Genomic DNA, 23,119 nt, shown 5'->3' with positions numbered 1-23,119 from the left:
GAGAGGCCACAACAGTGAGAGGCCCGTGTACCACAAAAAAAAAAAAAAAAGTTAATCTACTAAGGATGTATAGTGCCTAAAGGGAATACATTTTCTAAGGATTAAATCAGTTTCATCTTTTGTTTACATTTTTATAGGGAACACCTAGAAAAAGAATTAGTTGACTTACCAGAAGGCATTCCATTTTTGGAAGTGCTCATTTCATCATGGTTCAGCCCTAAGATCTCAAGATCTTGTGAGAGAATCGTTAACCATGTGAAGTATAAATACTCTTTATTTATTTATTTTTTTGGGCCATGCCGTGCAGCATGTGGGATCTTAGTTCCCTGACCAGGGATTGAACCTGTACCCTCTGTATTGGAAGCACAGAGTCTTAACCACTGGACTACCAGGGAAGTCCCTAAATGCTCTCTATTCTTGTTCAGAGTGAAACCTTGGCTTTTCATTAGAACTTAGAAATTTACTTAGTAAATATCTGTGCCGTGGCCCTGTGAAATTGTGATTATTCTGAAACTGGCCTGTCTTTATTCTGTGTGACACCGGATTTTGTATGAAATTTCTAGAACTAGACCAACTCCTCAACACGCTCTGGACTAAAAATACCTGTATCAGAAAAGATAGAATCCATCAACTTCAAAGGAAACAGAACAACCTAACAATCCACGATTGGGCCTACCCTAATCTATCTGTACCCGAGGACCCAGGATCAGATGACAGTCCAGTTTCCTGGGATCAGGTATTATCATTATTCCTCTTGTACCATCATTTGCTATTGTCAAAGGAAGTAGCTGTGAACATTCTCTGAGAGTTGTTGAAAAGTTAAAAGATAATGTAGATTTCCTTAAATGTAAAAATATTCTATTTCCACAGTGTGGGCAGGGTTTTTTCTTTTTACAAGTGGGTCTCTATAGACATAAACTTGAGGTCAAGATATTTAGGAGAATGATATATATTACTCTTTCCTCCACTGGGTCCATACTGAATGCATGAATAATTAATTCAGCAAACCTCTGAGCATTTACTATGTGCTAGTCACCGTCATGGGCAACAGGGATAGACAATTGAACACAAATAGGCACGGCTCCTATGGAGCTAACAGGGTAGTGGGAGGATATAGACATTATATAAAAACGTACAATGATGAATGAACGCTTTAAAGTTAGATTAGATTATGAAGAGATTACTTTGGATTGTGAGCAACAGAGAAATATTGGTATAGTAGGTAGCACTGAGAAGGTTTTTGAGAAAAGGTGATATATGATCCTATAAACGTGTTCATATTCTTATTTCCTAAAGTTGTGTTCCAAAGTACCTTCACTAGTCTACCTAGATAATTCTTGAAAAGGCGTGCTATGGTCAAATCTGACTGGGAAATACTGAAGATGCCTATTGCACTGTAGCATATTAATGTGTCTGGGGAGGTCCTTTAGTAAATAAAATTCTTTAATCTTATTGGATCGAGCATTTTTCAGACTCTGTTACACATGGAAACCTTCCCTGCCCTTATTTTTTAAAATCTTGAAAAATTGATATTCCATGATAATGGCTTACATTTAATGAGTAAATTAATACTATGTATTAGACACTGCACAATTTCACCTGCGTTCTTCATGCAATTATTACAACGGCTGTATGAAGTTAGGTTATATGGTTGCATCCTACAGATTAGGAAATTGAGGCATGGAGCTAATAATTAGTTGCTTAAGTTCACAGAAACTGAGGTATATCCATAGGTTGTCTGACGGCATATTCTGTGCTCTGAACAACTATGCTGTTTGAGAAATGTTGATTTAAAGAAATAAAACTATTTTTGTTATTTATATCTTGGCTGAGTTAATATTCCTATTAAGCACAATCTGTATTTTAAAAGAGCAAAATTCCTTAAATATTTCTAACAATAGTGAAGGTCGTTCCTGTAAGTTATGAATGATCAGGCATTATCATATATTTTTGCTACGATATATTTTAAAAAGTGAATTTCTATTAATTAGGCCACATATCAAACACATCCATTAAAGCTGATTCTTTCAAACTCACACTTAGTGTATTCAACTGAAGGTAACAAGAGTTGATGCCTATATTAATCCTTATTTGTGAAGTCTCTTTAAATGTTTCTTCAGGGCCAGCTCTTAGAAGGGAACCCATTTGTCTAATGGAGACCCTATTTGCACAAAGAATAAAGGTTATTTCTCAATATTTAGGGGTTACCTACTTAAGGCATGCATCTTCTAGGAACGGTAATAATCATTTTCTGTGCTGACTCTGCAAGATAAACAAGACAACCTCTTTCTCAATTCTTCTCTGTTCCAACATGTCACTTTCTTTGTGACTTTTGAGGGGACCCTAAGGTAAGAGGCTAGATCTGGAGATCCTACCTATATTGTTTAGGCCGGTGGTCCTCAAAGTGTTGTCCCTGCACCAGCTGTAACAGCAGCACCTGGGACCTTGTTGGAAATGGAAATTCTCAGGTCCCACCCACCCCAGAAGCTACTGAATTATACCCTGCAATTGTGGAGTTCATCACCCTGTCTTTTAACAAGCCCTCCAAGGGATTCTCACAACTAAAGTTCCAGAAGCAACACTTGAGAATGTGTTTGTAAAGTTTCCACAGGAATCTGATGATGTCAACACAAGTGTGCAAGTATGTTGAAGTTTTATGTGAAGGAATAAAACTATTTCAAAGGTTATTGACTGGATAAATCTAAACTTCCATTCTATTTTCTTCTTCATTAAAAACATTTTCTCTACCAAAATTTTATAGGCTATAATGAATCCCTTTTAAGGACATTTGTGTTAGTGATTTCAGAAGAAATTTAATGCAACAATAACCTAAATAGTACAGGAACAGCAAGTAAATATCAAGGGCATAGACGCTTATAATAGAATAACCTTACTCGATGAGAAGGTATTCTAAAACTAGAAACTATTCAATTCCTTGACAGTGAACTGCGGGAAGATGCATGGCATTCTTTTCTTGTTTATCTTTCCACTCTCTTACTTCCCAGGCAGGCATTTTTCAATGAGAATGTTTATCATGAAGGATTCATTATCAGAAGTTTGTTGTTAGTTTCCCTTTATTGTTGCCAGTATTTTTAATGATGAAGTAATTCTATTCCATGATTAATAAATGGTACAAAGGAGACTATTGTCTTTGGTGTAAATTATTTTGATAAAGGGGAAAAAAATCACAAGTGTAGCTTTCTGCTGCTGCTTCTTGTAGTAGAAAACTTTTGGAGTTCTTACCCAATCCCTTTCTGAGAAATGTCTTTCTCACCCACAGTGCTGGTCCAGAAGCCATGTTTGAAGAGCATGGTCCCACCTCCTATCTCGGGGGCAAAATTGATGGAATCAAACGGGTATTGGACCAAGAAAACCCATCTATAGCTTTGCTGAGCCAGTCAGGTCTGTCAGGATTTGCAGACTCAATCCAATCTTGGGTTCTTGGATGGAAAGATCACCTTAGGGTCAGGGCTTATATGGCCATGTGTTTATTAAAGAGAGAAGACCAGACTTCGAAGGGAAGTAGATGTCTGCAGAGGGAAACAGAAAGAAGAAAATACTAAGCCCCAAAGAGACGGAGGAAAGTCATTGGTTCTAATTTTCCAGCTTCTGGTTCAGTTCCTCTTGAAATGTGGCTGTCCTTCCCATCTCAGACATCCTCTGTAAGCTTCATGCATCCTCCCCTTGGTGCCTGCTGGTTTGAGTAGGTTGTGTTCCATGCAAGCAAACATCTCCCAATCAAGATAAAGCTTTTTAACCCTTGGAAGCATCCCAAAGGATTTTTATGTGGGAGAATCCAGCAAATGTGTCATCATTATTTTCTGATTAGCCATGTGCCTTTGTTTAAAATCCCTACTTTCTACACAGATCAGACAATCTTCGTATACATCACTGACTTTTTTTAAAGATACCTTACTGTAACTAAAGACCACACTGATCTTGCATTGGGGTCTTATTTCAGTAGAACACACGCATTTGTGCTAGCGAAACTATACACCCTTCTCATCCACATTTAAAAACTTTTCAGTGTAATTTTTGATGCACAAAATGTCAGCACTTAACACTTCTGAAATGGACAGATGCTTTGAGGCAATTTTTAGAGACCCGTTTCATTTGTTGTCTGTTTCTACTTCTTATCTCATAAATATCCCTATACAATATGGAAAAAATCACAAAGATCTAGATAAAAATTAGTGAAATCAGTAGGCAATAACAGTGATTTCAACTGTTTTTGTGGTGGAAGGCTGTCAAGGGACAGAGGTAGCCATATCGTTCAGTGTTTACACACCAGTGAGTTGATACAGCATTCACTTTTTAAAATATTACCTTTACTTTTATTGCTTTTGAAGATGCATGTTGCCTACAAAGGCTTGCTAAATCAGAGAATATTAAAGACGATGACCTCATTACCTCAGAGCTCCTGTTTATCCTGTGAAGTTTTAGCTTTGTTAATAATACAAAGCCATCCCCCCTCAAGCTTTCCTTAGGCTGCTGGTTAGAACACTGTCCAACACATTGTAAAACATGGTGCATCTCTTCAGGAAAGAAAAAAGTGTGCAAAACTCCTGCTATATAATACTCAGAGTGAAAGTGAGATACAGCTGCTTTAATCAGAGGTGAAAGATAATCCTGGGGAGTTATTTGTGGACAAAAGCCTTCAGGGAGACACACATAGTAATGGCTTCATGTGGAAGGGTTGACTTGAACCCTTCCACTTAGTTCTGACTCCTCAAGAATGGTTGTCGATGGGGAATTTGGTTCAGTGCTGAGGATGGTGACAGTGTCTGGTCTTCCTCCTGCAGACTTGCTTCTCTGCTGGACAATTTGTGGAGATATTTCTACAGAGCAAGCTTTCAGCCATTTCTAAGGAGGACTTTAAGCAAATGAGTCCAGGAATCATCCAGCAATTGCTGAGCTGTTCTTTCCAGCTGCCCCACGACCAACAAGCAAAGCTGGCACCCCCCACTCCGGAGAGTAAGTTCTGGTTCTTCCCTCGGAGAGCTAATGCACACAGTGTATGCGATAATGATGGTGAGTGAAGGATACGTGCCATATACCAGGCACCGCTCTAAGCATTTTACATTGATCAGCTCATTGAGTCCTCACACAGTGCTACCAGCTAGAAATTATTATTATTATCCTCACTTTAGAGATGAGGAAACTGAAGCACATAGAAGTTAAGTGACTTGCCCATGGACACACAGCTGGTAAGTGATAGAGCTGGGATTCAAACCCAGACAAGCTGTTTTTAACCACCTATACTATACTGCCTTCCAACGAATATTTTATATTTTGTGTATAACTTATATAAATCAAGTTTGTCCCCTGTATTTGACTCAAGCATGGACCAAGTTCAAAGTCCATAGTTGAGAGGTGGCCTGGTATATGAGAAAGGGCATCGGTGTTGCGATCAGAAATGCAGAGCTGAGTCATGCCTTCCTTCCCCAGCCAACTCTGTTATCTTCAGCGATCTCTTTATATCCCAAGCCCGTCTCTTTCTCTGCACAGTGGGAAGCAGTGATAGTACAGGGCTTCCTATCCATTTCCACACTATGGCACACAGTAAAAATGAAGACACATTGGGGTAAACCAAAGAGGCTGTTCTGGGATGGAGGTGACCAGTGCAAGGAGGTGCCAGCCTCCCGGTTGTGGCTGGCAGCCCCAGGAAGTGAAAGGATCAATATTCACACTCACCTGTGACCCATAACATCACTGTAGTAGGTGAACACTACTCTAAGACTTCACAGTATACCAGTGAAGTTCCAATGGGCTAATGCGTACAAAAATGCATTCTGTAAATTTAAAGCACCTGACGTTTAAAAGTCAAAAGAAAAAAAGTGGTGGCCTAAGAACATCTATGATGGATAGTAAAAATGTGACATTTAACTATATTTAAAATATTACCGGGCTTCCCTGGTGACGCAGTGGTTGGGAGTCCGCCTGCCGATGCAGGGGACACGGCTTCGTGCCCCGGTCCGGGAAGATCCCACATGCCGCGGAGCGGCTGGGCCCGTGAGCCATGGCCGCTGAGCCTGCGCGTCCGGAGCCTGTGCTCCGCAACGGGAGAGGCCACAACAGTGAGAGGCCCGTGTACCGCAAAAAAAAAAAAAAAAAAATTACCATTGATCTGAGGGCCTTACATATTTTTCAGAACTGCTTTTCTTTCTCTTTGAGGTAGTCTGCAATGCCCATCATAGCAGAATTGTTCAGTTACTTATTTCTAACTCATAATGGATTCTACATCGAGTGATTCATTTGAAGATTGTGAACAAAAACATGCCAGGTCTATATATCTAAGACTCCACTTTCACTGAGAGGAAAAAAAACTTCATTAAAAGTGAGCAGCTAAATAATTCAACACCTTGCGGTCAGTGATGGCTTAAAAATGGATCTGTATAACCAGACACCTCCCTGGCACAGGGTCTGGTTATACAGGCCAATTGGAAACAGGGTTTTGGACTGAAGATCCATGAAAAAAGCTTAATTCCCTTTTAAATTAACTTCTAGACCCTTCTAGGAAATAGTCTTCCTGAGAAAAATCCAAACAAGTCATACTCACTAAAGAACCTAGAAAAACATAACCGTCCTCAATTTAAAATGTTGCATCGTATAACTAAAGAGAAAGGTTTGTGTTGTTGGCCTTTTGAAATTACAGGAATGTAAGACGTTAAAGAGAGGACGACCCAGGAGACGTTATTAAGAACACAGTGTTCGGTATGCTGAAATGCAACCCCTAACCACCACCTTCAATTGAATTTCCAGGAAAGAATGCTATGGCCATGTAGAAATCGTTTCAGGCCTGTTCAAAGAAGCTGCTCAGGGTTGGTTAAGAATTTAGTTGGTAGGTCCAGTTCTGTTGTAAGGATGGGAAAGATTTATATCAAATCTGACTCCAATCAAGAAAGATTTACAAGCTCCCAAGGAATGAAACATCCTTTCTCTTCCAAAACCACACTGTAGCTGCCCTCAGGACAATGGGGAAGGTAGAAGGATTAAAGAACTTGAAACTTTGCCTTTTGCCTGGGAAATGTCAGCCCCTAATTGGTCCTTGTTGAGTTCCTGACATTTTCTGATCTTTTGTAGCCACCATAAAAATGTGGCAACTTTGAACTTTATTAGGCACCCAGGTGCTCATGTTAAACTTCAAATGTCTTTAATTTATCTGTTAGTCAAGAAGAATCACTTTCCCACTGAGAGTCTATTTGTGGAAGAATGGGATGTGAAACTTGGTTAAATATCTCTAGGGATTTTTTAACAACATAGGTATTAAATTAGAGCAAAATAAAACCTCTAGGCAGGTGTATGATCATTCCAGACTATTTCTGTTTTTTTTTTTAATGTCGTAAAAAATACATGCAATTTACCATCTCAACCCTTTTAAGTGTACGGTTTGGTAGTATTAAATATTTTCACATTGCTCTGTAACAGATCTCTAGAAATGTCTCATCTTGCAAAACTGAAACTCTGTATCTGTTGAACAACAGCCGTTTTATACATTTCCCTAGCAGCGAAGGAGTAGCAGTGAGAGTGGGAAAAATCAAAGCGTGAAAGTTTTTTGCCTCCTCTGAGTACACTACCAACTTTATTTTAATGTTCGATCTCTGTATAATTTAGCTTATAATTCAATAAGGGTCCTCTTCACATCACAAGCCTATTGTCATCTTACCAGCTAGTGTCATTAACATGACCTACTGTGGAGAATGACTGTCCCAGAAAAGTACAAGAATGATGAGGGTGCAACATCTTCAGTTATAACACATTTTAAGATGGTAATTTCTTAAAATCCACAATGGGCTTTAAGTGCAATAGTATGATAGCTGAAATTGTTTGATTTATTTTTATCTATCTGTGGTCACGAAAGGAAATGATCGTTTAATTTTGTAATTACCTACCTTCCTTGTTTACAAACCATTTGGCCTGACATTAGTAACTTCTAAGTTGAAACAGAGTATTTGCTCTGGATATCTGCAACCAAAGGAAAATGGTTGAATACACTTTATTCCAAAATCATATATACTTGACTCTGAAAGCCATTTCTTTCTCTTAATCTTTCTCTTTCTCTTTCTCCCTTTACCCTTTTATTTCTTCTCCCCTCCTACTTACTTGTTTCTGTTTGAATAATTGTAAAAAATTGCACTTTCTGAACATTTAAAAAATCTAGAGGCTTAGAAATACAGAATAAATTTTATGGGTTATAAACACTTATTGCAATAATCCAAAAGTTAGGCTGTCCAAATTTATATTATCATCCATTACACATTGACTGATCCGTTTTTACCAATACAGTCGCTCGTTTTAGTCACTGAGGATAATAAACACTTCTGACACTACAAATAATTTTGAGAATTTTTGTGAGAAAGTACTCATTTTGTCCACAAATATTGATCTACAATGGCCCAAACTATATGCTCCTTCTGTAACCTTGCTTCCTTGCCTTCGAAATGTTTAAATGAAATTAAATGACAAATATTACCAGTGTCTGTCAATAGAGGTTGTAGTTTAAAGTGAGAGAAATTATTTTCTTTGGGGGTAGGAGGTAAGCTAGCTCCTTGCTTGCTAGGGTGATTTTTTTCATAAGGGGTAGTCAGGATAACTTCAAAGCAATGGAGTGATTTGGAGAAAGTCTTTTCATTCTTTTCCTTACAGATTAAAGCCTTGAAACCTTTTACCCAATATAGCACTCACAAAACAATTTTGTATCCCTATCGGTTATAGTATAGGCTGGATTCTTCTAGCATGTTCACTGGCAGAGGCCCTCGTAGGGGCTCTGACTGTTTTGCAATCTCCTTTTTGGCTCAGAATACGGCTACAGCACCATGGCAGTGATGTTGCTCACGCTGGGCTCCATGCTCGGGACGACCCTGACCCTTTTCCACTGCTGCGAGGAGAGCTATCGGCTCATTTTACAGCTGTTTGTGGGTCTGGCTGTTGGGACACTTTCCGGGGATGCTCTGCTCCATCTGATTCCTCAGGTAGGTAGCTATTTTCCGTTTCAGATGGAGTGTTTCTAATTTCTCTTTACTTTGTGCCACTGGAGGTGTTTATGCAGAATTTCACAGTGACGTGGATGCATAGATACAGTGGCCAGTGTTTTCCGTGATAATCAGTATTATTTCCCCAAAGCCCTTGTAGGAGAAAAGAGATGATTAATCATTAGATCCACCAGGTTATTCTTACTTTTGAAATTTAAAAATATGTGATCAGATATGGATTCCTATTAACAAAAATTCAGGAAGTGTACGTATCTATAAATAAAAACGAATGGGCTATAAGATGTACTGGTTTTTCTCCAGTGGCCCCCAACCCTCATCAGATCCATGCTCTGCTCTTCTCAGCTGTCTTTTCTGCCCCTGAAGATTGCATGCCCTCAGCTCCCTTGCAGGCTGGACTGTTGTTTGAGTTCCCCCAGTGGGTGCACAACAGAAAAGCCAGGGCAGGAGGACAGAGTGGCAGGGGTATCTCTTCCCCGCTCCCTCCCTCCAGCACTGGCTCTAGAAGCGGCTGATTACGGGCAGTAATACACCTGCAGGAGGCCTCCTCCCTAACTTCATCTCCCATGGAGCTTCAGTAATTGAGCTTCAGTTATTTCCAACCTTTGCCCTTTGCCCTTTCAGCCCTAAGAGTGATAATGGTTCCCTGGGGTTGCCAGTTTCCGGGTGTCTCATTATCCCTCGTTCATACCCTTGACACCTGCCCACACCTCTGTCATAGCACCACCATTAACCTCTCTTCGTTTGAACCATCAAAATGAATTTCTCTCTCTCGCCCAACTATTAGCATCTAGATTTCCTTTAAGAAACATACAATCTCCAGGAAGCTGGCTCTTTGCTGACGTCTTCAGAGGCTCTTTGTCAGAGATGAAAGGATTAGAACCAGAGATGCAGAAGAGTTCAGGGAGAAGGGTCTTCAGATGAGGTTATGTATTCCTCCTGAAATCTCTCATGATGGACAATGCTGCCAATGATTTCTCCCACCTCTCACAAAGTCTGAGATGTTAAAATTTTCCACAAGCCTCTGGCAATTTCCTTCAGGGTCCCTCTTGTTGCTTAGAGGCTCAGAAATTATTACGTGTTCTGAAAATTGCAAAGTGAGCATTGGAGAAATGAAACAAACCATTATTAGTTTTAATTTCCCTTATAATCTAATTTTCAGCAAATATTTCAGGGCTTACTGGCTTGAGGCGGTGGCCGAAGCCTGTTTCTAGGTCACTGCAGTGGGTGCAGAGCTGTTCATTGCCCAGGATCCTGGGAAATAGCAACAGGCTCTTAAGGCTGCCTGGGTCTCCCCGAGTGGGAGAGTACACAGCCCAAGGCAGCAGGGGTGGACATTAGGGGGAGTGGGACTGTCCACCGGCCCTACAGAGACATATTTGCAGAGGGGAACTTAGCTGGGTTTCACTTAGAAGGCAGTTGCTTTACTTGAGGAAAGAGAGGAGGACATAAGTTATTGGGAAGAGGAAGATAGATGCCGTACAGGTGTGGTGGAAAGCTAGAAAAATCAGTGGTTCCTGAATGTGATGCACGGCAAGTGTTTAAAGGTCTGCACAGAAATGAGAAAAATCCCACTGTCACTATTTCCTCTTTTAACTAGCTGCATTGATTCAACTTGAAGATGTACATTTTATTCTGAAATTGTGAGGTTTTCCTCTGTTTTCTTTTCTGACATGACAACATCCTCTGTTTTGTGACATAATGGTAATTCCAAATATTAGGTGCCTGTCCTTTTAAGTCTTGACCAGAAGAAAAAGTGGACTAACGTGTATATGTCTTTAGTTATGTCCATACACTCAATGTGTATATGGAGATCCATACATATACTCACACATGTATACATATGTATCAATATGTATATGTATATATACATAAATATCTATACACTATTTATATGAACATATACACATATAATTTTTTTCTTTTCTAAATTTAATGGTTAGTAATATCCTAAATATGGAAACCACAATATTTCCCAAACTGTCTTCTCCTGGGGAGGGAATATGATACATTCTGATTACTAGCTCACAAGAAATCATGAGGTCAACAAATGGATAAGACAAGCAGTGGGATGAGTCAACTAGAGGAAAATTCCTAATGCTCTTCTAGTATCCTTTTGTGTCCCAGAGAGCTGACAGTGTTGCTGGGCATACAGGATGCACTCAATGGAAAAAGTCCTTCAGGTGGATTTCTTACTTATTTGAACATTTATTAAAAGTTTTAATTGCTATGGGGCATGGGGAGAATAAACCCTGGATGAAATGTATCTTTATATTTGTTTTGGATATAAAAAATATTGATTTGTTATAAAGCATTGCTGTGCAAATTGGGATGGATTGAACTGGAAAAAAATTCAGCTAAAGGACTGAGAATGTATGAAAATTTAGGCCACTTGCTGAAATAAGCTTAGGCTTTAGTCTACTCATTAGCAGCAGCTTTTCAAAGCTCTCCTTTCTTTTTTCACATCTTATTTGGCCATGATTATATCATATAGCGGAAGTATTCATACATCTAAAAGCAAACTGGGCTTTGAATGAATTCAGGTGTTGTCATGGGGTTCCCCAGAATGGAAATTGAATATATTTTCAACAGTGGACCTACTAAATAATATTTAAGTCATCAAAAGTTATTTCTTTCCGTCTCTTTTCTTTTTAGGTTCTTGGTTTACATGAGCAGGAAGCCTCAGAGTTTGGACATTTCCATGAAAACAAGGACCATATTTGGAAACTGTTGGGATTAATTGGAGGCATCCATGGATTTTTCTTAATAGAAAAATGTTTTATTCTTCTTGTGTCACCAAGTGCCGAGGTATATTTTAAATTTTATTTACCTTTTATGTTAGGGCTTCATGATATTTGTCTTTTATTTCAGAAATACTTGTTCAAAAGTAATTAACATCTTCATGAGGTTGTCTATTTAAGGGATGGGACTCCAATTTCTAGGACACACAGATCATTCTGACTGAGAGCTTCCCTATAAGCGTGATTATTAATTTTTCAAACATCTGTTGCTGGCCCATTACTATACTTATTACAGCCTCCTTTTTGACTTCCCTGGCTAGTTTAGAAACAGGAGAATATTTCATGTCTGAGAATGAAGGGGTTTAAAGGCCTAGCTACCAATCTGTGTTTTGGGTATCTTTCTTAACCCAAAACAAATTAACAAGCAAACAAAAACTTTGAAAATTCCAAAAATTATGCATCGTTTTCTATCTTAAGGACATTTAAAATTATGCAAACAAGAAGCTCAGGAGTGGGAATTCCAGCAAATCTTTTTTTCAGCTTGAATAATTGCTTTCACTGTGTCTGCATTTGATCAATTTCTACATATATGATGAAATGTAAAATGCAATGTGGCTTATTTTTAGATTTTGTTTCTTTTTGCTCTTATATATTACCCTATAAGAAAATAGATGAACAGTTTTGTGGGATAGTTAAAAACATAAATGCTTGTAAAAAATTCCCTACAAAGTCCTGGGATTCTGCAGTCTTCATGGCTTTCTGCTTATTCCCTGACTTTCTTTCCGTTCACATACTATAAAATGCTTGTACTCAGGGCAAACACTACTATCTTTTTTGTTTGTTTGTTTGTTTGTTTGTTTGTTTTGCTGTACGCAGGCCTCTCACTGTTGTGGCCTCTCCCGTTGCGGAGCACAGGCTCCGGACGCGCAGGCTCAGTGGCCATGGCTCATGGGCCTAGCCGCTCCGCGGCATGTGGGATCTTCCTGGACCGGGGCACGAACCCGTGTCCCCTGCATCGGCAGACGGACTCTCAACCACTGCTCCACCAGGGAAGCCCAACACTACTATCTTTTAAAAGACTTTTTTAAACAAACTTTTAAACAAGCAAACACTACTATCTTTTTTTTTTTTTTTACTCAGAAAACAAGTCTTTATTAATTTCTATTAATTAGGTATTGTAGGTATAAGCAGAAGCAATATATGTTATAGTCATGTTCCTTGAGTAACTGATGCTATCGGTATTTTTTTTTTAACGTCTTTATTGGAGTATAATTGCTTTACAATGGTGTGTTAGTTTCTGCTTTATAACAAAGTGAATCAGTTATACGCATACATATGTCCCCATATCTCTTCCCTCTTGCGTCTCCCTCCCTCCCACCCGCCCTATCCCACCCCTCTAGGTGGTCACAAAGCACCGAGCTGATCTCCCTGTGCTATGTGGCTGCTTCCCACTAGTTATCTATTTTATGTTTAGTAGTGTATATATGTCCATGCCACTCTCTCACTTTGTCCCAGCTTACCCTTCCCTCTCCCAGTATCCTCAAGTCCACTGTCTAGTAGGTCTGTGTCTTTATTCCCGTCTTGCCCCTAAGTTCTTCATGACGATTTTTTCTTTTTTTAGATTCCATTTATATGTGTTAGCATACGGTATTTGTTTTTCTCTTTCTGACTTACTTCACTCTGTATGACAGACTCCAGGTCCATCTACCTCACTGCAAATAACTCAATTTCATTTCTTTTTATGGCTGAGTAATATTCCATTGTATATATGTGCCAAATCTTCTTTATCCATTCATCTGTTGAGGGACACTTAGGTTGCTTCCATGTCCTGGCTATTGTAAATAAAGCTCCAATGAACATTTTGGTATACTATCTTTTTAAAGTCTTTGAAAAGACTACTATCTTTTAAAATATCAGCACTTGTTCTTTATTATCCTCCCTAAATTTATTGTAAAATTCTATTTCATGCATCAAAAATAAGGTGGTTTATGGATGGATAGAAGGATGGTAGATAGATAGATGGGTGATAAAATAGGTGTAATAAAATGTCAATGATAGGATGTAGGGAGTGAATATCTGAGTGTTGACATCACAGTTCTTTTAGCTTTTTTGTATATTTGAAACTTTTCACAATACATAGATTTTAAACAAAATTCTGTAGAAATTTGTTTCTGTTTTAATGAATTAGGGTTGTTCTTTGGCCTGGGGCCCAAGCTAAGGTACTATAGTAATTCAGGAATTAGGAATGACACTTTCAATCCCAACACTTTCTTAAAAACTTAGGAATCCCACTTTCTCTAAAAATTTAGAAACTGAACCTCCACAAAAGGAGTTCTAATCTAAATAAGCATTAAAGACAATAATAAGATCCCCATTTATACACAAAAGACTAGCATTCATGGACTGGAAAAACTAATTCAGAAAGCCAACATATCAACTTATGCATAATAATTAGAAATGTAACCAGGTGGAAATGAGTGAAATAAATTCTGAACATTCAAAAATTATATTTATTTCAGATGGTCCTTGGACTTGTCAGGGAACTTAAAATGAGTTTTAAGAACATAATTTTAAGATTCATGATATTGTGTAAAAGAAAAGGAATGTGAATATTTTAGAAGCTACAAGTACTTTAATTGGTGCATATCTTTCTGGAGATATTCATTTAGTAGTTATAGGGTATAATACAATTTCGATGATCATCCTTTTGGTATCTCCATCAGAAAGAACTCACAATTTAATTTTGCAGTAAATAAACAGACAATATAAAATTACCACTGTTCATGCCTTTGTAAATCATGACTAGAATTTTTGAGGTTGCATTCTTTTTTTTTATTGAAGAATAATTGATTTACAGTGTTGTATTAATTTCTGCTGTACAGCAAAGTAACTCAGTTATACAAACATGTATTCTTTTTCATATTCTTTTGCATTATGGTTTATCACAGGATATTGAATATAGTTCCCTGTGCTATACAGTAGGACCTTGTTGTTTATCCATACTATATATATTAGTTTGCATTTGCTAACCCCCAATTTGCGGTTGCATTCTTAAAGCATCTAGACTATGCATGATGTTTTAGGGCAGTCCTGTGCCCTAAAACATTCATTTTAGCAAGTATTTATCCTGATGAAATTCTCCTAGTACCCCTTTGGTGTCATCTACCCCTTTGGCCAATAAGCAAAATGTTAAACAGAACTGTGGAATTGACAGAGGCTACACCTGTGTTCTTCTGGCTTCAGCACTAATTTTAAACCATCCTCCTCCAACAGGGCATGTCACTGGTTAATGGGCATATGGGACATTCCCGCCATCTTGCATTCAACACTGAATTAAGTGACCAGTCAGGCAGAGGCAAATCTGCTTCAACTATCCAGTTGGTAGGTTACTGACCTGAAGTATTCTACTGATTTGATTACCTTCTTTCCTTTATTCCTTGATAAATAGATGAGAATCAGTAGGCTAGATAAGTATTAATAGAATCCACTCCTGATTTGCCTGTTCTTGATCATGATAAATCCTATTTGGAAAACTTTGCCAAACACCTGAAAGCTGTTTTCAAGGGTAAAATGCATTTTCCACAGTTTCAAGTCACTGCTCTCTGCACCTCTTTGAAACACACGTGGATCAGACTGACATAATAAACATATATCCTTAATCACTCTGTTTACAAGTTTTCATAAACCAGCCGACCTTGAGGTTTCTCCAGTCTGAGAAATCCTTAGTCATGACTAGGTGAGGCCAAATAAACGTTGAGCAAGGAGTTAGTTAGAGGACCTAAGAGTGGAGGGTTCAGTTCGTAATGTAGGAGAGAAGTGATTCTGTCCAAGGAGATGTCTCACAGTAAGTGCCATCTGTTACACTGAGTTTTCCACAACAAAGATCTTCCGTGTGAGTTCTCAAAACACAACCTCTAATAAGGTTCAAAACAATATTCCCATTTTAATTCTTAACGTCATAAGTAAAGGGACCGGAAAGATATGAAAATATATAACATAGTTAGAAAACGTGCCTCCTATAACCATGGCCTTGGGGGAGGGGGTTACAGTTCAGGAGTAGATTCTGAGTAGAGAGAAGTAAGCTATTCCTGACACATTAACCTGGCAAAATACAAGTCTGGCAGTAGATTGCAGAGCTAGAGCTAACTCAGGGATGTGAACAAAAAATATTTCTTTACAAAAGCCTTATTGTGTTTATTGTTTAGATACGTCACATGTGGTTTGAAAGAAGATAACTTCAGGCTGAGATTCGTTTTATTTGTTTGTTGGTTTGTTTGGTTTTTTGTTGGTTTGTTAGTTTGCGGTACACGGGCCTCTCACCGCTGTGGCCTCTCCCGTTGCGGAGCAGAGGCTCCGGACGCGCAGGCCCAGCGGCCATGGCTCACAGGCCCAGCCGCTCCGCGGCACGTGGGATCTTCCCGGACCGGGGCACGAAGCCGTGTCCCCTGCATCGGCAGGCGGACTCTCAACCACTGCGCCACCAGGGAAGCCCTGAGATTAGTTTTTAAATCACTTTAATGCTGACCTCATTTCTTCTGTGTGAATGAAGGGTCCAGAGCCCCAAGATACAAGCACGTCTCGGATGTTAATTCAATGAGTTTAGAACGATTTGACTACTCTAGCTCACTAATAATATACTCACCATTTCTTTTGTTATTTAAGCTGCAAGATCAACCTAAAGAGAAATAGAAATAATTTGAACTTTTAGGATTGTTTGATGGGTCCAATTTCCTGTTTTGTTTTGTTTTTTAGTCATTTCTGAGATATACATTTTGAATTTCCTGTTTTTGTTTGTTTGTTTGTTTGTTTGTTTTTTGCGGTACGTGGGCCTCCCACTGTTGTGGCCTCTCCCGTTGCGGAGCACAGGCTCCGGACGCGCAGGCTCAGCGGCCATGGCTCACGGGCCCAGCCACTCCGCGGCATGTGGGATCCTCCCAGACCGGGGCACGAACCCGTGCCCCCTGCATCGGCAGGCGGACTCTCAACCACTGCGCCACCAGGGAAGCCCCGAATTTCCTGTTTTTTAAGGAAATTTTTTAAGGAAGAGGACCTCACAGATCTTTCCAGTCATCAAAGGAGTTTTAGATATTTGCCTCTAAATTCCTTTATATACTGTGACAATGTATAGCTTTTTGGGGGAAAAAAATCCTGGGATAAATATCTGAACTCCTGTCTTTTAATAGTCTTTTGATCTTAATCAGGCTTTGATATAACATAATTTTTAAAAACCCCACATTTTTCTTTTGTTTCTAGATCCACCAATTTCAGGCAAGAGGCCTACCTCTTCTAATCCGTATCCTTCAGATCCTACCTTCTCAGCCATCATTCTCCAAAAATAGCCTATCATTTCATCTTTTGAATAACTGCTGTTATTCTAACATGTGAATGTTAAATTTACTTTCTCTGTTTACATTAAAAAAAAAAAGAGGCCCATGTCTCACATTAAATTTGTCTCAAAGTTTCCACAATTTGGGGTGATAGGAATATGCTTCTAAAAGGACATGTTCCATAGACACATGAGAAGTATTCTTTTCATACAATAGAACAAGAATCTTAGGCCTGGCGGGGGAAAGTGTCTTTCCTGAAATTGAACCATGAGTCAGTCTCTGAAATAAAATCATATCATCTCAACTTGTAGAAGTCAACTCCAAAATCTCACCTTCCTGTCATGTGAAAGGATGAAAAATCTTTAAAAATTGTATTCTTTTGTAAGTTTGTTGATCTCCTTCCTTAGTCAGCAAGTTTTTTGTTTTTTGGGTTTTTTTCCTGACTGGAAACACCACAGAAACAGCATCTTATGCTATGATGAATGAAATGAAGTGTTGGGTTTGCAATGGTTTCTTCTCCACAATCTACTTAAAGATCAGAAGAAATTCTAGATCCACAGTCTACTGTACAGGAGCAGGGCCAACTGAGGTCACGAATTAAGAATCATTTTTTTTTTCCTACGGCTCGGGTTTCATAAAGGCTTCCATAATTTAATAATGAATTACAGACTATCTAAGTAGCCTCTAGCTCTCTATGGAAGACTCTGAGCTATGTAAGAACGCTATTTCCGGGGCTTCCCTGGTGGCGCGGTGCTTGAGGGTCCGCCTGCCGATGCAGGGGACGCGGGTTCGTGCCCCGTTTCGGGAGGATCCCGCGTGCCGCGGGGCGGCTGGGCCCGTGAGCCGTGGCCGCTGAGCCTGCGCGTCCGGAGCCTGTGCTCCGCAAATGGGAGAGGCCACAGCAGTGAGAGGCCCGCATAACGCAAGAAAAAAAAAAAAAGAATCTTGAAGTCCATGCGTCGTAAACAGGAACACCTGAAATGAAAAAGAGAACTATTAATATAAAAGGTTAGATAAAAAAAAAAGAACGCTATTTCCATCTACATGTAGATAGTGGGAAAAACATGCTTGCAGACTCTTGGCTCTACCCTCTGTGTTTGTCTATGAAATTGAAAACTTCTAATATACTCCGGAGGATCAAAATGTCTTTTGATAAAATCAGCATAACTCTTCATGCTTCATTTTTTGATAAAATGATGACTATTGCTTATCATTCATATTTTATTTTTTAATTTAAAATAGAAAGGCCCAGAAGATGCACAGGCAGCTGAAATTCCTATAGGCAGTCTGAACGCCCCCAACAGAAAATGTGAGTACCAATTTTTAAAAAATCCAAACATTAAATATAGAAAGTGCCATAGAAAGAGGTTATATCTGTTTTGAAATAAATATGTGAAAAACCATGTAAATTTCATATTGGGTACGTATTTCCTTATTAAAATTTTGCAATGAAATTTTTAATAAGGGCTCATTCCTATCAGTCTTTGAAACCTACTGCACGTTAATATCAGTGTTACTTCATTCTTTAAAAATGTTTTCCCCAACGGCTTAAAACTGATCCTCCTTCGATTAGTGTAAATACTTACGTGGTTATCAAGGCTCGTTTAAAATACTGCTTACATGATGATTTGAGCCTTTTACTTCCCATGAAGTCTGGAGACAGTACTGGTTTTTTTTGTCTTCTATCGCAGTCTACTGATAATTCATCACAAATGTCTATCTCATTTATGATATTGTCGTTAACACAGTGGAGTTCAAATCAGTGCTATCTCGTTATTCACATCTTATGCTATAACTCATTTTGTTTGTATAATTCGCATCCGGTTGTCTTCTTTCTATGATTTTCCCTATTTCTGAATTTGATTAGCCAATTTTGGTCAGGACTTTATTCCCTTTTGCTCATGCTTCTGAATGATTCTTAGAACTTTTCTTTTCTTTTTTTTTTTTTTTTTTGCAGTACACAGGCCTCTCACTGCTGTGGCCTCTCCCGCTGCGAAGCACAGGCTCCGGACGCGCCGGCTCAGCGGCCATGGCTCACGGGCCCAGCCGCTCCGCGGCATGTGGGATCTTCCTGGACCGGGGCACGAACCCATGTCCGCTGCATCGGCAGGCGGACTCTCAACCACTGCGCCACCAGGGAAGCCCGAACTTTTCTTTGTAAAAGGTCTGTGTTGGTTTTCATCAGTTGCTCCTGAATCCTTGCCCCATTTTTCTCACTGGTATTACTCTTGTAAACACACTTCTCAATGGTTTAATGTTAAGCAGTCATGATTAGTTATGCCCATTCTATCAGAATAAGTTAGTTACCTGAGAAGAAAGTAACTAACCTTCTAACTAACCGAGGTATTTATTGAATACTTATTATATGCCAGGTAGAATACTAAACACATGACATGGATTATCTCATTTAATCCTCTTACACTTTACTGAAGTAAGAATAATTAATATTCAAATTACACAGATGAAGAGACCAGTCATTAGAGAGGGTAAGTCTCTGCCCAGGACTACATAGCTACTAAACTCTAGCATTGAGGAACTAAGAAATGCTAATGCAGCAACAATTTCCTTGTGATCATTCATTCAGGCATGCATCCCTGTATTTTCTCACATTCTTTCATTCATTCAAGAAATGTTTGGGCTTCTTGGGTGGCGCAGTGGTTAAGAACCCGCCTGCCAATGCAGGGGACACGGGTTTGAGCCCTGGTCCAGGAAGATCCCATATGCCGCGGAGCAACTAAGTCCGTGTGCCACAACTACTGAGCCTGTGCTCTAGAGCCCGCGAACCACAACTACTGAAGCCCACGCACCTAGAGCCAGTGCTCTGCAACAAGAGAAGCCACTGCAATGAGAAGCCCATGCACCGCAACAAAGAGTAGCCGGCTCGCCACAACTAGAGAAAGCCCACGCACAGCAACGAAGACCCAATGCAGCCAAAAATAATAAATAAATAAAATAAATGAATTTAAAAAAATGTTTGAGGATGTTTTAGGCACTGTGATTGCATGGGGGAATAAAATTAGGAATGGTCTTTATCCTTAGGTTGCAATGTAGTTGAGGATATAAATGCTAATGAGAACAAACAAGGTGGTAACAATCACTGTTCTGAATGTGTTTAATGTTTTCACGCCTGTAATTTATTTATATGATTCAAAATATATAATTACATAGTCTGTCCAATTCTTTTTTCAGGACATTGGTAGTGATATTTTTCCTTCTAAATATTTAGTTCCAGGAGAAATTTTAGAATGCCTGGCACCTAGAAGGTATATCAGAGACATTTCTTTGTATTTGTTTTTAGAAGAAAGCAAGTGGAAAGAAGGCTACACCTAGTCAAATTAGGAGCAGAGAGTGGCTGTAATAATGGAAGTGGAAGTAATAATGATGGTCTTATTCAAATATTTTGTAGACCTCATATCTTTCTACTTCAGATATCAATCTTGGCATACAGAATGATTAGTGAACAAATCCAAATTCAATTATGCAACTGCCCTTTTTGCCAGGGACATATTGAATTAGCTTCAAATATTTGATTACTTGTTTCATATTACCTCACTGGTGGAACTCCGGATGTGAAAGTCCTATCCACAGTCTGACTTAAATAAACAAAAAGCAGCACGATACAAGATCCAGCCAGGGTATTACCATGGAAAACCTCTGCTAAGTCAGAAATGTGGAACTCAAAATGACTTCCACGTACCGAAGGAAAGGTAAAGTATTATTGATAGCTCTGTAATGAGTACATTGGTTTGCCAGTGAACGCTTGTCTTATCTTCCACTGAGTAATGTTTCAGTTGTCTTAAACAACATGCACAATGTGCTCCTTGTTGTTTATATGCAAATATGTATATTTGCCTTGTGGCTTGTTACATGGCCGTGATCTGACATTTAGAAACCCATCATCAGAGATAACAAAATAATAGGCAACAAAAATAGGCTGCAGTGTTTCTTGGCAAAGTATAAATTGGGTAAAGATTTTCCATCCAAATATATGCTGTTAATATCAAAACTGTATGTAGGCATACACAGAGGCACGAATTGGAAATCACAGTTTATTTGTATGCTGCAGTGTTGTCACATGGATTACTTTAAATTATTTGATTTTATTTCCACAAAGAAGAGCTTTACTTCTGAAAATTGTCAGGAACAGCTGAGTGACCTGTTTGCATTTTTAGGCTCAGAGAGCTTCCAGGCAATGCCAATAAGAACTCGCTGAATTCAATACTTTGATATTTATTCTGTATTTTTATGACTGTTGCTTAAAATCTTCTCATTTTTGTTAAAGGATGAAATGAATTAGGAAACCACCAGAATGATAGAACTGAGTCTCACCGCGTTGGTTCTAAATAAAGCATGATTTCGAGATGTAAAATGCATGGCATGTCTTTCCAACACAGGCGATACACTTAGCTCCTGGCTGATAGTCTGGGCTAGATCTGCTGTTTACTGAAGTTCCTTATTTCACAGTGTGGGCTATGAAATAAGTCAAATCATATCCCCCCAGTAAACCATATTACAGTGCAGTCCCTCCACAGTCTTAGACCAGGTAACAGAAACCAGAAGCTAACCTCTTCCTATTTTTATTGAGTGTCCAGTTATTAGAATATTGTGGGCAGTTCTAACAGTAACAATAGCAACTCCTAACACCTGTCACACAGTATACATCAACTGAGTAACGACTACAGCGATTGATTTTAATGGCTGTTCTTATCAAATGGTATACCTAGGTAGTTCACTGTCAGAATATGTGTTATCCCTGGAATACTTTTTGTATTTGTTAATGGTTCCAACCCCTAATACTAATACACAGTTTTAGGTTTTTGAAAACAGAAATTCTGTCCGTCAAAAACTTGAACCCAAATGTGATCTAATTATTTCATTAATTAAACCCATTATGGTCCAGTTTATTTCATTGGCTGTCTACTAATCATATAACATATATAATGTAATAGAATCGCATGAAGACAGCTTGTCTTTATTTCATTCAACATCTAGTTGGTCTAGTCAGAAAGACAGAACATTCAGTAAATGTTCCAAAGCTAACTTTGGGATCGGAAGGGATGGAAGCTGTTCTGCCGTGGTCACATTTGGGGAGTGAAGGAGGCAGTAGGGGAGGGTGATTAGCACCAACCAGAAAGGGGAATGATCACAAAGTCGCAGGAGGTTGACAGTTGACTCGAGGAGACTGACACGAGGGGCAGTCTGACTTGGGACAGTTTCAGAAAATAGACTCCATTTTAATGGCATTCTGCCCTGAGGGTCTTAAATTATTTAAAAATGCTTCACAAAAGACATTATGTGGAAAGGTCATCGAATGTATTTTGGAAAGTTATAACAGTGTTATTTTTATCTTCTTTTGGCACAGCTGAACAGGAGGATAGAAGAGCAAATGCCCTAACTTATCTCATAATTAGTCAGACCCATTAGAAAAATGGTGACCATAAATCCGTGTGCCATATCAGTCGCCGTATTCGCATCTCCGGTCCTGACCTATTTTGAAAGCTGAGACAAAGTGGAGTTACTTAATCTGGTGCAATTTAAGAATGTCGAGGCTGGAGGGGAAAGTTGGTCGTAACTGAAGGATTCCATGAACTGTGTAGTGCTTTGTTAATGCTTCTTACACCTTTTTTTGGTTCTTTAGGCAAAACCATTAGCTTGTTAGCAATAATGATCCTGGTTGGGGGCAGCCTGCATAATTTTGCAGATGGCCTAGTCATAGGAGCAGCCTTCTCATCTTCATCCGAGTCAGGAGTGACCACAACAATTGCTATCTTGTGTCATGAAATTCCCCACGAAATGGGTAAGTCTGACAGTAGAATCACTCTTCCTGCTTGCTGAGAAAATCATAATATATTTCTAGCCATGGTTTACTAGGCTTCTTTTTCCAGCACATGATTGAAAGATGAATAATTTCTGTTCATAATTTATGTAAACCATCAAAAGCAAAGAACTAGAAAAAAAATTCCTGTACCTCAAGATAGAATTCAATTAGACCCATTTATGATATTTCCTGGATCCAGAAGTGACTCTTTTTGGATTCTGGAGAATTCTTTATGGGAAAGAG

At 39.0% G+C, this 23,119-nt stretch overlaps 1 protein-coding gene across 1 annotated transcript in view; it reads left to right on the top strand.

The window, feature by feature from the left end:
• SLC39A12 (solute carrier family 39 member 12) overlaps window positions 1–23,119 on the top strand; it is a 73,539-nt gene that overhangs the window by 22,723 nt on the left and 27,697 nt on the right. Inside the window, 6 exon segments of the mRNA XM_007446570.1 lie at window positions 564–736; window positions 4,803–4,974; window positions 8,800–8,972; window positions 11,646–11,798; window positions 18,301–18,367; window positions 22,697–22,855. Of these exon segments, the coding sequence (XP_007446632.1) occupies window positions 564–736; window positions 4,803–4,974; window positions 8,800–8,972; window positions 11,646–11,798; window positions 18,301–18,367; window positions 22,697–22,855 (897 nt within the window).

This window comes from Lipotes vexillifer, unplaced genomic scaffold, assembly GCF_000442215.2.
Source record: "Lipotes vexillifer unplaced genomic scaffold, Lipotes_vexillifer_v1.1 scaffold229, whole genome shotgun sequence".
NCBI lineage: Eukaryota > Metazoa > Chordata > Mammalia > Artiodactyla > Lipotidae > Lipotes > Lipotes vexillifer.
The sequence above is the reverse complement of the archived record's forward strand: the minus strand, read 5'-3'. Positions and strand labels throughout refer to the sequence as shown.